Source organism: Struthio camelus, chromosome Z (assembly GCF_040807025.1).
Source record: "Struthio camelus isolate bStrCam1 chromosome Z, bStrCam1.hap1, whole genome shotgun sequence".
NCBI classification, from domain to species: domain Eukaryota; kingdom Metazoa; phylum Chordata; class Aves; order Struthioniformes; family Struthionidae; genus Struthio; species Struthio camelus.
In genome coordinates, this window is record NC_090982.1 from 50,549,823 (window position 1) to 50,565,217 (window position 15,395).

General features: G+C 38.4%; 1 protein-coding gene across 10 annotated transcripts in view; it reads right to left on the reverse strand.

Moving 5' to 3' along the window:
• Window positions 1-15,395, reverse strand: part of PAM (peptidylglycine alpha-amidating monooxygenase) — a 151,935-nt gene that overhangs the window by 2,367 nt on the left and 134,173 nt on the right. For 8 of the 10 annotated variants that reach the window (XR_011137694.1, XM_068927043.1, XM_068927038.1 and 5 more), the window contains 8 exons: window positions 12,068-12,184; window positions 11,442-11,514; window positions 10,697-10,904; window positions 9,836-10,036; window positions 7,125-7,243; window positions 3,979-4,078; window positions 2,567-2,620; window positions 662-859 (listed from right to left, as the gene is read on the reverse strand). Coding sequence is in view for 9 of the 10 variants with exons in the window: in XM_068927043.1 (XP_068783144.1) it covers window positions 662-859; window positions 2,567-2,620; window positions 3,979-4,078; window positions 7,125-7,243; window positions 9,836-10,036; window positions 10,697-10,904; window positions 11,442-11,514; window positions 12,068-12,184 (1,070 nt within the window). In the remaining variant the exon portion in view is untranslated. The remainder of the gene's footprint in view (window positions 1-661; window positions 860-2,566; window positions 2,621-3,978; window positions 4,079-7,124; window positions 7,244-9,835; window positions 10,037-10,696; window positions 10,905-11,441; window positions 11,515-12,067; window positions 12,185-15,395) is intronic. The other 2 variants (XM_068927046.1, XM_068927042.1) reach the window with 1 other exon arrangement.

The following is a 15,395-nucleotide window of genomic DNA, read 5'->3' on the forward strand; positions in this document are numbered from 1 at the left end:
TTTATGCCATATAAAATAAGTGCATTGATTACAGTCCTACTACAGTCTACCAATTTCTCAAAAAGCATATTATTATATGATACGAATTAAGGACAACTTTACATACTTAGCATTGTTACTCTTAAATAAAGCTATCACAGCAATGGATGAAGGCACATAATGTAATAACATGTTTGACTCGCAAAATGTACAAGATAGTAAGTGAACAGTAATTTATACTCCCTCAGAAATTTTAACAGTTTCTATTTTGCTTATACCTTCATAATACCCATACGGTAGGGTCCTTTGCTCTCAATGATTTAAAGATCCCAAAGTGAAAAATAAAACGACGCACCAAGTGTTAAAATGAATATGTTCTGGACAATAACATGACTCTACTGTAGTTGTTTCTGAGAAAGCGATTTTTACCTTGACACCAATTAAAGGAAAATTTAGGTACGCGTTCTGAAAAGACAGCGGCTTGAGGTGCAATGATAAAGGCACAGGGCTACACGGTTGCTTTATGCACGCTGAGCCTTCATTTGCATGCAGTGCCACAGGAACCGTATACAAGGGTAAACGGACAATAGGCCTCTCTCTCTCCATACCTTTGTCCCTTAGGCAAAGGGATGTGTTGAACTGGAATAATAAAAGCCTGTTCTCTAGAGTTACTCATGGTTACCTCCATAGACTGTTGTCTTCCTCCACCGAATAAATACTAAAATTGCCAGCAGGACAATGATAGGGATAATTAGAAGAGTTGTAATAAGAATAAAGGAAACTCCAGTGCTGGTCTGTCGGACCAAATGCTGTTTTTCCTCCTCCTTTAGAGGCTCTGTTGATTCTGGGCTGTTTTTCAGTCTGGTTTCTATAATCGTTTCTGATTTAAAAAAAAAAAAAAAAGCAATCCATATGTATCAAGGAACATAGAACAAGGCGTTTAAAAAAAGGAACATGCTAGGAACCTGAAATGTTGAGTAACAAGGAAACAAAAGGTCAAACATTTAAGGAGATAATTTTAATTCTTGCTGATGTTATCTCCAAAGTAAGGCAGAGTCTGAATGATACCATTTCCTAGCAAGGATGCCCCCTCCTTTCCTCTAACGAGGGGTCATCATTTAAAACACGGGCAAATCCCGAAAAAAAATTCATTTTTGCAAATAGGCATATGATTTAATATCAATTAAATATCCCCTTTTAATAATAATACTGCCACAAGAAATATAAAAATCCAGTATGTTGTATTATCACAAACAAAAAGGAAAGCATTTACAGTTCTTTCAAATAAATTTGTGACAAAGGGCTAAACTTTCAGAACTGCTACATCCCATGAAAGAACTTTGGCTCTTGACGTCTCAAGAGTTTTTGAAATCTGCATCCAGTGATTCTTGACTATTTTAACTTCTGTATCCTAAGCACTTTCAGAGATGGTTATTTAGAAACTGTTTCTTATCCACGTGGTACTATTGCATTATTCTATATAACATTAGAAATGTGAGGTAGCACGGTATCTTTCTAAAGAAAGCTCAAATGCATTCATCTCTCCCTAGATTTGTTATACCATTCATGCTGTAATACTTCTCTTCTGAGTGCTTCAGGAGGACGGATGTACCGATAGAGATGAAACAGAAGGATAATAGTTTTGGCAATAAGAATTTCACTGTTTTGTACTGTCAGTCTACTTTAGTCTACTCTATGTTTGCTTTTGGCAATTTGGATCTTTCCATAATATTTCTCTGTGTCTACATACCTAAAGTAAACTACAGGAGCTCTGAATTCAATCAAAGAAAAGCAGTTAAGAACAATTTAACATTGTGCAAAGGCCTCTCAATAGCCAGGTATTGCTTTTCTGAAAGGGAAATGAACATTTCCTCTTCCACCTAAGGAACTTATGAGACAGAAGATTAACGGTTTAAAATAATTACTTTTCACCTTCCCGAGTTATCATCTTACCCCTTTCAACCTCTTCTATACATACTTCCTTACCTCCTTTGATTAAGTGCCTACGTGTTTTTTGTTCTTTTTTCATTTCCATGCAGATAAATTGAAAAAAGTAGTAAATCTAGGGAAATAAATCTGAATACGAAGAACGATCTTTTTTGCTATGCAGCGTAACTGCCAAGGCTGTGTGCTGAAAGAACATGCAGAGAGATGAACCAATTGCTGTTTCAAATAAACATAAGGGAGGGAGGGGAACGGCACTGGGGAGTAACTATCATTGTCACATTTCAGTTATTTCTGCATCTAAGGAAGCTGACACAGATACCAATCTGGACATACCAGATGGTGATACGGAAATAATTCACTGGTTAAACTTTCATTTTAGTGTCTGTGAAGCACTTGTCACCAATAGAAGTGAAATGTTTCGATTGGCTGCAAAACAGTGTCTACGAGGTAACACTGCAACAAGATGCTTTCTGTTGCTTCCTATGCCTGCTTATTTTATCCAGAGTAACTACGTACAATGATGGTGACAAACAAAGCAGTCAAACTAGGAGCGTTTTTCCCTCCAACAGTCCTTAGCACAAGCAGTCATAGTATATGTGAAAATAGTGGTTCCTTCATTTTCATCATGTATCATACTAACCTTTCGCTTCCTGTACCTCAATACCAGCCTTTTTAACTGATCGATGTTCCATTTCTGTAAAACATAATTGTTCTTCAGGACAACAACATTTCAGAAAAACACTCAGTGACATTTTTCTTCTAGCTTTTTCAAATGTACCATACAATCTTACAGTAAACAGTCAAGCTAGCATGTGAACTTCACCAAGGAGAATCAATATAAACCATTCAATATCTCAGAACCCATTAAAAAAAAAAAAGCTTGATTCCTGAAGGTTGTTTGCAATAATAACTAATTCTCCTGCTACAGAGAGGTTTTATGTGCATGTGTAAAGGCTCAGGGAGTCCCATAAAAATAACACTGTTAATTGTAATCAGAATCATGATGGATTAAAGGCTAGCTGAATAAGGACTACTTAGCTACTGCAGTTTTATACCGTAGTATAAGCTAAAGAAGAAAATAATACACGAGACTTCTCGTCTAACCTGTAAGTGGTGAGTGAATCAAGTATTTTTCTGTTCTCATATGTCTTTGAATAAAAGCCTAGAAGCGTTCTTCTTCACATTACTATATGCAGAAACAGCCACATCCAGACCGACTTAGAGCTTACTGGTCCAGTTTCCTTTATTAAGGAAACAACCAGATGCCTCAAAGCAAAATCCATGAATTATGAACAGACAAATATGGAATAACTAGCGTTGCCAGAAATTCATTTATAACAGCAGACTGTTCAACTGGTTGACTAATGCTCAGCAGCCTGAGGCTTTATCTTTCTGATGTTTTTTTTTTCCATGCTATGTAACTTAACAGTGGATTACATTGTTATGCCTATGAAAGGTCTAACCCCTCTCTGAATCCTACCAAGTTGAGGTCTGACTAATCAGGTTCTTCTCCCTGAAGTCAAGCTGCTTGGTTGGGGGATTACTAGATTAAACTGGGAAGTATTTCCAATTACCAGGAATAGGACTTCAAATTATACTGGATTCATTTTCTAACAGTAAATACTCGCAATGAGATGAATATTTATTTCTGTGGACTTGTGTCTTTATTTCAGCCTCTGAGATTTTCCTGTATGACAATCCCTAAGGAAAGGGTGGGCTTGTCAGCAAATGATACATGTAAATAATTAAAAGGCTAAAGAGTTATGCTTTTGTTTAAACATGTACTAGTGACATGATAAGAGACAGGGTGAAGGAAGCGCATTTTGATTCCTCCTTCTGTGACAAATCGGTTTATGTGCCTAGGACTCTTCTTGACAGAGCACACAGGAATGTAAAGAATGGTCTTTTAAGGAAAACTGAGCCGTAACAGGCAACTTACGGCAGAACTCAGGATACTAAAATTATCATTAAGCCACCAGGTTCTTTACAGCGTTTACTTATCTGAAGCTATAAAAGGCGAAATTGTGACACTTAAGAGCAAGAAGAACATACTTTCTGTGGATGTGAACTTCCACACTGTTCTGGCGTGAACATCTCCAACAAATACTGTTTTATCTTCCGAAGCAACAACATCATGTGGCATCTCAAAGGTCTGTGAAGATAAACAGTCACAGATTACTGGTAAGAGTCTACAGGTTCACAATCAAACAGATAATAAAAAGGTCTGCTTAACCCTGAACGTGGGACAGCTCTTTAGACTGGAAACCATACGAGATCCTGGTGTGAAGGCCTAAAATGAGTGAAGGGAAAGGAATTTCATATCTATTGCGTCTGTTTGCCTTCTCTAGGGACAACATGGAGATTTTTAGGTCTATTAATGCTAAATAATTCATATTTATATTCTTGCAATTTTATCCCTTGAAATACTAAATTTAAAAGCTAAAATTGCTAATAGAGATGCATACTGCATACACAGATACAAGCTATGGTGGTGAACAGATTAATACTATGTAGATTAAGTATTTATATTTTATAGAAATGTAACTTGCTAAAGGGGGACTTTTTTGGTAAGCACACATGGCTAGGCCTACTGTAAAATGACAAGTTTTTTTTTTTTTTTTTTTTTTAAACTTTTAGGCAAAAATCAGTTAACGTTCTTAAGCATCAATTTCCCAGAGGCAGCATACAAACATGCCATCAGTATAGCAGCTGTAAGCATTAGTATGAGATCACTCACTCGCTATTAACTCTAGCAAAAGTCTGAGCTAACGTGTTCCTTTTTCCAAAGCAACACGCTGGCATTCGGTGGCAATGTGTCATTGCTTACAAATGTTTCACACTGAGTACGTGAACAGAAGATCTTATTTTGCAAGCTAGGAGTTTAATCAATGAAATCCCATAATTTACTAGCGACGATATATGAGACTTTTCGTAGGACAAATTGTACACAATAGATGAGAAATACTAGAATACATAAAAGATTTTTATTAAGAAACAGTAACTTACAGCATTACATTATTAATAGCCTCTTAGTTATAACCACAAAAGCAACAAGTTTGTGGCACAGGTACTAATCAGTTGGAGAGAAGAAGCTAAAATAAGAGGTGAGAAAACAAAGGGAGTCCAAGATACTAATAAATTTGGCCACCTAGCCTTTAGTTTTCGCAAACTGGGCTCTTCTGCTTGGCTTTATGCTTCAAATTCATTTCTTGCCCTGAACCTTGGTATCTACAACTAATTAAATGAGGCGCTTCCATGAGAATAAACTGTTTGCTGAGTAAATTCCAAGGTAACTCCTACTTGTGCTGCAATTTAAAATTAGTTTACTGCAGAGAAGAACTGAAAAATATCTCCCTTTGTTCTGAAGAAACATCTCTTCCCAGCTACTACTTCTGCTCCCCAGCATAGTAAAAAAAGGGCCAAAGGTGAAGAGAGCTTCGCTTTCCTGGCACTGAGAAACCAAGGAACCTGGAATAAGAAACCCATCTATGAAGGGGGTGCCTTTATAGAAGAAGCATGTGTTGTTCTGGCCGTAATACCTTTCCTGAAGATCTTCTATATTAATCTAGATGTAGGAATTAACATTCTTCCCCAAAGCAAGTTCCCTACCACTTCTAAGTGCATAACTTATTTTACAGATGACTGAAGGATGCTCTGACTTACAACAGCAGACCTTAACTCAATCTAGAGCTAGTTTCTTGTTAAGCAGGACTGCCATATTAAGAATTGTTCCTGTTAATAAGTAAACTAGAGGCCTAAATAAGGTGAACTAACTTATCCTTGCAAGTTCTAATACGTGATCTACTTCAGATCTCAGAATCAAACACTATATCGTTTATCACAGCATTATCACAATGAGTTGTTAGTTACTGAACCCCTCCAATACACCCCTCTCTCTCCTCCCCCTCCCCCAACCCAAACAGGTATTTCTATATGTGAGAAGTTCTTCATGGACCAAATGGGATGCAAGTGATGCAGCAGTACAGAAAATAAACACTAACTATAAGTTCAATGTAGTCACCCTTTCAAAACAAGAATAAACCAGAGAGTTCCACTGAGAACAATTCTGAAAAACTGAAACAGCTAAGCTCTTTTCGCACTCAAGAGAAAATAAGTGAACACTTCACTTGTGTATATAACGTTTTGTAAGAATACAAAAAAAAGTTTGAACATGGAGTGTTTTCATTTATGCATTCTCTGAAGATATTCCTGGGTTCAAGAGTGATATTAGATCACCATACTTATGAAGACTATGCACCTAGTTTACTTTACAGACTCAAAACTCAAGCTTACAAGCAGTTTTTCCTACAAATATCTATAATTGTGTGCAAACACTTAAGAATATCTAATCCCCACTGATTCTCAAAATGATAAAAAATATTTTGGTAATTATAAATGAACACTTTGTTGCAAAACATTAGAAACAAACCCTCAGAAGAACTATTAAATGCTATGCAAAATTTTCTTTTATGAGTTTATATAGAACCACGAATCTTGGTTTCAAGCTCATACATTTAGTTTCCGCTGGAGTTTGTATGCAATACAGCAACTTACAGTAGTTAGAAACATCCTTCTGTGGAGTGGCTTAAAGCTGGACTGCGAACAGCAGAGTATACATGCTACCCAGAATGGGATGCCTAACATTCATTCTTCAGTCTTAACACAATTTATGGGTACTTAAATTATTTTTTTAATAGTAAATGTAACTTATACTTACTTTTGAGCAATACTGTGTGAATGAAGTTTAGCCTTAACTTCCACACTAACATTCTGCAAAGAAGGGATGTAGCCATACTGTTCAATTTCATCTCTGCTCAGGAATATACTCTTTTTCTTTTTTGACATGCTACTAGCATCTAAATATAAGATTACGTTCAGACCTTCATCCTTCTCTTAAATTAAGCTTTTAAGGACTGTCCCTCAACAATAAATTAGACTTATCCTAGCTGAAGGATGTCTTGAGAGTGGTGTAATTTTCAAATGTGTAGCACATGGAACATAAGGCCCTAAGTTCTAGGGTCTTTATCAGGTTCATCTTAGAAAGAATTCCTTTTGCATACTGTACAATACATTCTGAAACATCTCATTTCCTGAGAGTCCTCATTTCCTACCATCTTACAAAAGGTGGAGAAGTAGGATGTTACCAGCATTCTCATATTCTTAATTATATGCACCAGGCAGTCTACGTAATACTCTACCTTTCTAACAGGACTGAAAGTATCAATTATTTCTCCGGTAGAAAAGTTCATCACAAATCCTTGCACTGGTTCTGCCTCTCCAGGATAAGGCATCCCATTAACTGCAAAGAGGAGGCCACCTGCAACAACATTCACATTTACTTTAACAACCCATACACTGCAAACTACACTTGAGATCAACTGTAACAGTATAGATGAAAACAGCTGTCTGAGCAAGACAGTGAGCACACCAGAGGTAACTCAGTAGAAACCTAAGCACAGTAGGAGGTCCTAGATGTAACTGTGGCATTTAAGAAATGGGAAGCTTACCAAAATGAGAAGAACAAAGAAGTCAGTGTTTTACAAATTGGTCAAACAGAAACAGGAATGTAAAAGGATCAAAAAAAAAAAAAAGATCTGAAGAATGCTTGGGTAAGCATGCTTGAGCTAAAAATTATAAGTTCTTTAAATGCTTCAAAAGCAATAAGTCAACTAGCAAATCAGCGGGACCACACGAGGAAAAGGTGCGAAAGGGACACTCAAGCATGATGAGGCTACAACAGAGAAGCTCAATCTCTGTGTCATTTTTTATTGTTGAAGATGTTGGGGAGATTCTGCCACTCAACAAATTTTTTTCATAGCAGAGAGGTCAGAGGAGCCAGCTCAGTTTAGAAAGTATTAGACAAGTCAGAGGTCAGTATTTCACCACGACTGAATGGCATTCCCTTGGTCCTGAAGGAACGCAAATGTGAAATTACAGAGCTTGGGGCAAGCCGAGTAACCCAGTACTGCAAACAGCCACTATTCCAGAATACCAGCAGACTGCCAAAGGAATTCTTGTCTACAGAAAGGGCTCAAAACAGTGCCTGTGAGCTACAGACCAATGATTCCAGCTTCCATCCCCAGTAAGATGGTAGAGTCCATAGTGAAGAATAAGATTCCTGAGCGCAGGGTAAACATGGTCTGTTGGGAACAAGTCAGTATAGGTTCTCTAAAGGAAAATTCTGCCTCAACTCTGAGAGGACAGGGTCACAGGGTTGGACAAAAGATCCATTAATGAATGGGAAGCAAAGGACAGAGCTTAATGGTCATTTTTCAGGATAAAGTCCTAACAGTGGGGCCTCTTCAGGGATCAAGGTCAGAAAAATTTTTTTCAATAGTCTTCATCAGTGACCACAGGAACAGACGCACAGTGAAGTCTCCCAGTCTGTGGAAGATACTGAACTCTGTGGAATACTTAAAAGCCTCAATGATAGCAAGAAGGTCCAGAAAGACTTTATAAAAGCGAGTTGGAAAAAAGGTGGCAGAAGAGCTTCAGTGAAGATAAAGGTAATGCCTCTGGGGGAAAATAATCTGGATTGCGCCTGTGTGATGTTTAACTTGGAATTGGCAGTTACCACCCAGGAGAGAGACCTTGGAGTCATCACTGAAAGGTCGCCAAAATCTTTGGCTCCACACGCAGCAACACCCAAAATTCCAACAAGATGTTGGCCATCATCAGGAAGATAATTGAGAGTGGAGGAGATAGTCTTGCTGCTATGTAAAAACATGCCCACATCTTCATTTCTGAGTGCTCTTTTGCTCTCTGCATCTCAAGAAGGACATACTGAAGTTAAAGATGGTATAAGAGAAAGGCAACTACAATGATTAAAAGGCTGGAATAATTAACTAACTTGTGAGGAGACACTAAGAAGGCTGAAGGAGAGGCAGCAGATACAGGGAATGTGGAACTGTTATTCACCAAATCCCACAATACCAGGACTGAAAGGCACTCAAGGAAACAAGGAGGTAACTTTAAAATAAACACTTTTTGGTACAGCGGTTAGTGAAATTCTGGAGTCTGTTGCTGCAGGTGGTCAAGGCAGCAAATAGCATAAGCCAGTTCAAAAAAGGATTAGACAAACTGATAGACAATGGGTCTATAAAAAGATACTAGGAAGAACAGGCAGGGAGGTACTTCCTAACAACTCCGTGACAAAATGGTGTGGATGCTTGGGGAGGAACAGATCACAAAATGCAGCCAGGCACTCTCCCTAGAGCCCATCTCTTGCTGCCTCTGTTGGAGACAGAATACTGGGCTGCAGGTATCAAAACTGCATGACCCAGTATGGCATTTCTTACATTCTTGACAGCTGCAACAGAGATAATCTTGATATTAAAACTTGATATCGATCACAAAGTCAGGACCCTGACATTCCTGAGTCATGGTCTAGTTCATGAAATACACCTCATCTTAGTATTAAAAGTCTAACCTAATAACTTAATACAGTAATTCTTAGTCAGGTTTTGACAGTAAAAAATACAGCTTTTAAAAAACTGTTTGCTTTCAAATGTTTTCTTTTCAGAAGCTCAATACCTTTGATGGTTTGGAAGCCTTTTATTTTGCTCTCTTTAATGGAGCTTGAAATGAATATCTTAAAACATTATTATTGACTAATTATTTGACTGTGCAATCACTAAGAAGCAAACAGAATCATCTACTTGTTGACATCACATTTATGCAGTCTAATTAATCATTTCTCAGGAGTGATGTTATATGCTAAGCTTTCCCCGCCCCCCCCCTCCAAAATAGGATAGTTCTAAAATTTTCCTTTACATCAGCACACCTCTGAAAGAGAGTATGCATCTTGTGTAAGGTACGTGATAGTACTCCTAATGGACTAACATTGTATATTGTGATATACTGTCATTAAACAAGTACTAGGAAGCTGAAGAACGTGGAAAGCAATTACCTGGAACATAGGAAACTGCAAACAACTCTCTTCCAAACGATTTGTGCTTGATCTCTCTTACAAACTCCCCAGTCTCTAACGTAAAGCACTGGATTCGACCATTTTCCCTGTCGGCAACGCACAGCTGACTGAAGTCGGGGACCAGGGTTAAGCTGTGAGGGATATGGAACTGCCCAGGTCTGGCTCTGTCTAACGAAGTCTCTGTAATACAAAACATCCAGATTTGTGTTAAGGTACACACCGAAACTATCATCTCTGAGTAGAAATAGCAACGTTCCACATAGTGCAACTTCTCCACTGTGAGAAAAGAGTAAACTCGCTTGGTTTGCTTTTTTCCTCAGTAGCAGTTTTATTCATTTAGGTAAACTATGGTAGCCTTCCACACTGCCTTTGTAAAATCTGAATTTATCATTTAGTTATTTCTCTATAAATCCTTGGGGTAGCATAATGCCTCATACATAAGTTTGAGTCAGGCAGAAATGTAACTATTCATACAGTTTTACGTGGACACCATCATGGCACAAGCCTTAAAAATAGTTAATCTTACACTATTTTATCCAATTTTAAAAAAAACAAAAGTTTTTCTGAAAGTCAAAACTTTCATTAATAAACTAGGACGTGCCAAGACTCGTGCTGAAGGCATGCCAACAAACTGTTTAAAAATACCCACTACGTCTATCGTTAATCAGAACTGAGAGAATCTGCGCGCAGAGACAAGGCCAAAATTCAGTCAGGGCCTTGAAGATATTACTGTAACAGATACAAATAAGAGTAATGCTATCATCAACAATCTCATGGTTCATGATAACACGGGTTCATGACACAGCAGTATCAGTTAAATATCAAGAGCTCTAACTGTACCTTCTCCCCACTGCTTGATGTACAACCCGTTTGGAGAGAACTGAACAATTCGACTGTTACAGTAGCCATCGGATACATAAATACTGCCAGTGATTGGATCCACAGCCACATCAGTTGGTTGACAGAAGTGATTTTTGTCACTGCCCGGTTGCAGAGCCGTTCCTAAGATCAGTAATGGTTCTTTATCATCTGCTCCCAATTTGAAAACCTTTTTTAGTCAATGGGAAAAGATAAGATGTTTCAATTATGGAAGATGATATACAAGAGGGATGACTGTTTCTGGAAAATGTATCTATTATTTTGTATAAAATAAATTTATATTCCAAAAATGACCTTAATATATTGACTACGAAATCTATTATCAGCTTCGTAATAGTGCCAATTCTGGGAAGTTTCTGCATAAAATAAAAATTTCCTGCTATTACAGTAAACGGCTTAGCTTCACATTCAGGGTATGAGAATACAAGAACTGACAAGCCCAGCTGTAGCACACTAAGCTGTGCTTTTACAGAGGAGTCATTGTTTTAAGAGAGCAACTTTTATTTCCGTATACTACGTCCACATAACAAGTTACTCCACACAAGTATATTCCACTAGGGCCATAAGGATCGATTTGTTCCGACAAATTCTTAATGCGCATCTTAAAAGCCCTAGCTAAACAACTGATACCAAATCTCTGGCAAAATGTAAAAATTATTTTTGGCCTAAGTTTTAAGGTCTTGGCATTGAAGCTTCAAAAACATACCTGATGGAGTGCTACATCAGTGACCCAGTAGTTACCATTTTTGTCTATGCTCAAACCATGTGGTAAATAAAATCTGCAAACACAAATATAGAGGGATCAAGTTAAAAACCTGTTTCAGGAAGAGTGATTTAAAGGAGGATTTTCCAGATTTCACTTTTTATCTATAGATCACCAAACGCTCTACACACTAACAACCCTCAGCATTTCATGAGGACAATTACCTCTACAAAATATAATTTTCCTCAACGAGAGTCTTAGCTCGGAAATTTCCTCGATCTCTGGTACCTCACTGGGGCTAACATTTGGTATCTTTAAGGACAACATACAACACTCGTCAGCTCTGCGTTTCTGTTAATCTGGCTAGTAGATAAAACTATATGAATTGCTAGAAAGTAGAGGTGGTAAGGATGCCAAATGAGTTTTATTAGTTAGATGTTGATTGGGTTTTTTTTGCCTGACTGAGTAAGCTAATGTAACCTACACTAGGACTGAGTAAGCTAATGTAACCTACACTAGCTGTAATGTAAATAATGCAACCTACACGTAAGAAAGGGTTTGGGACTCTCCAGGGTAAGATACACATATGTACGTTAACAGCTCTAGTAATAACAGCAAAAATAACTTACAGATTTTTGCCCATGGAATGAAGCAGTTGAGCATTACTTGGATTCAGCACCAGAATTGTGTTCTGTTCAATTGGTCCAACTCCTCGTTGTTGATAAACAAATTTGCTGTCAAAAGAGCTACACAAAAATATTTGTGTACAAAGCGTTAGCATGTTCCATGAATGAACTACATACTTGGCTTATACCCAAGTTTTGTAGACTAATTCCAGACAGAGAGAGAGAGACAGAGAGAGAGAGAGACAGAGAGAGAGAGAGACAGAGAGAGAGAGAGACAGAGAGAGAGAGAGACAGAGAGAGAGAGAGACAGAGAGAGAGAGAGACAGAGAGAGAGAGAGACAGAGAGAGAGAGAGACAGAGAGAGAGAGAGACAGAGAGAGAGAGAGACAGAGAGAGAGAGAGACAGAGAGAGAGAGAGACAGAGAGAGAGAGAGACAGAGAGAGAGAGAGACAGAGAGAGAGAGAGACAGAGAGAGAGAGAGACAGAGAGAGAGAGAGACAGAGAGAGAGAGAGACAGAGAGAGAGAGAGACAGAGAGAGAGAGAGACAGAGAGAGAGAGAGACAGAGAGAGAGAGAGACAGAGAGAGAGAGAGACAGAGAGAGAGAGAGACAGAGAGAGAGAGAGACAGAGAGAGAGAGAGACAGAGAGAGAGAGAGACAGAGAGAGAGAGAGACAGAGAGAGAGAGAGACAGAGAGAGAGAGAGACAGAGAGAGAGAGAGACAGAGAGAGAGAGAGACAGAGAGAGAGAGACAGAGAGAGAGAGACAGAGAGAGAGAGACAGAGAGAGAGAGACAGAGAGAGAGAGACAGAGAGAGAGAGACAGTGTGTGTGTGTGAGTGTGAGTACGCACATGTGCCCATGCATGTGTGGTCTTTGGGTTGTATTTTTAAAATAAACCTTATTATACCTTTGTATGATCATGTAAGCGTTCTAGTTTTCGATGTCAAATCTTCCTATTGAGGTTATGACTTCTGACGTAAAGGAGGACCTGTCATCATCTTATAAGGAGACGCAGGGCTGGCTCACATTGGCCTACTGATGTTAAATTGCTTATTTGATCATGGTGGCTGTTTCATTCTTTATCACTATTGAGAGTAATCATCTATGTCAAGTTCTCTTGGTTTTAAACAGCTTTATTAACCTCCCTCTCTCCTCCCATTTCCATGCTCAGTTTCAGTAAGTGACAGGGATCCAGGGGTCTAATACTCTTAAGGACTTGTTCTCGAGTGGATGGCCACAACTGGAGAACCCGCACTGGACAGGCTATACTAATGTCTGGCAGCAGTAGAGAATTTCCTAAGACGCTTAGCTAATTCTGTAACTTTAGGTATGTCTGCAAAGCACTCGACTTGGGGCCAAGAATTTTCTTCCAACTTGTAGATGATTTTCTGCTTTCCACAGCAGCATGATGTGCTTTTGCACACCTGATTTAGCTTTGCTAAAATGTTTTAGTCTATCCCACACTAATGGAGTCACATAAGATAAAACAGAGAAAATTCATCCTTTCTAGCTTCAAGCTCTGTGCAAGCTACATATTATTACTAATCAGCACAGCTAATCACAGAACAGAATCTTACTGACTGAGAGGTACTGCATAAACCCCCCAGAAAACAAGATTGTATCTCTTTGGAGAAGTGACTAGCTAGACAGCTTTAAAACGTCGTCATCTTTCCTTATATATGATCTTGGCTCTTAACAACAGTCCTGTCCATGTTTGAAGCATTTTCCCTGTTTACTACCACCTAGCTTTTCTGGGAACGGAGTGCCTTCTGTATAAACACGAGACTGCGTGGCATTTTTGGCAAAGGAAGGCTAGCGAGTTTTGAATGAAGTCAGGGGAGAGGTCTTTCATTTTTCTTCTCTCTGCAAAATTACCTTGTCCAGGAGGACAAAGTAAGTATTTTTTACTTTCTTAAAAGTAGCGTGCTACAGAGTAACAATCGCTCTCTCCTTTCAAGGGACTGTGGCCAATTTCCAATGTAAACAATGTTCCTCTGTTTCAACTGATAAAGGAGGATACAAACCATGCAGGCTACTGCTAGTTTTAAAAAAAGTAAATAAAAGCTGACCAGCTCCCTGCTACATGTCATATTGTTCTGCTCTCGGCATGTTTTTCTAAAAGGTTTTGCAGTTTGAAAAATCAAAGCACATCTAAAATATGCTGCATATGTTACTACTTCTCATTTCAAACCTCAGTATAATTCTCTCTTTTTTTTTTTTTTTAAACCCTTCTCAGCCGGTTGCTCACCGCAACGCAAAACCTTTATGGGCGACATATTAAATTTAGACAGACCACCTGATCTCATAACCCTGGAAAGCACAACTCTGAGCTCTGTTCTTGATTGATATCCATCATTGTTGCGGCACAGGGCTCAGCCTAAATTATCCTGTCTAGCCACTGCTTGTTAAAAATGCAATAGCAGACTTTCAGGAATGCAGTTTATATTCTTTATTATGTCTTTTATAGATTGCATAAATAATATACTTTTTTCATCGCAAAATCCAGAAGAGCTTTCAACTAATTCATTGCTCAGCTGGCTGAATAGTTGTAATTTTTCCATTTTGAATAGCATGCGCTGCATACAGCACAAAAGGCTGTTCTGTAACTGAGGAGAACGTGTGGTAAAAGAACAGGACTCATTTAAAAGGAATTTTTTTTTTTTTTAAATCATTCACAGGAGGAATGTTAAAGCCCTGGAAAAGCTGCTACTGTATTACAGGCCTGACACTGTATAACTGTTTTTGTGTTCTACAGCAGACTAAAGCTGCATTATAAAATAGCACAGACCATTCACTCAGCTACATTTAGTTGAATAAGGATCCAGCTTTTACAGCATGTATTAATAATGCATTAGCAACATTTCTGCAGTGTCTAATAGCATAGATAATTTGTTTACTTATTTCTATACTTTGCTGATGAAGCATTGAAACAGGGAAAAATTCTGGGCCTTGGGGCTAGACTCATCACATTTATGATTTGCTAAGGAATATTATATACTCAATTAATTATGTATTTGCAAGCTAGTATTCGCAAGCTAGTAAACATTAGCTTACAAGGCTGGTGTCTTCCTGTCCTTCCTCCAACCAAACACAACCATCACCCTCAAATAACCTTTTTACTTATTCCTTTTTCCTGAACAGTATGAACAGATGGGCTCCTTCCTCTTCGGCACAACCCATGAAAGGGTCTCTAGCCTATTTCATCGACCCATGACATAGCTGAAAATAAAAAGGGAAGGTTCGCTGAATGAGCGCACAAAAGGATGCCTCAAGATCTGGAAGATGAGCAACACGGCTTAAGCACAGTCATGTTTACCAAATACGCTGT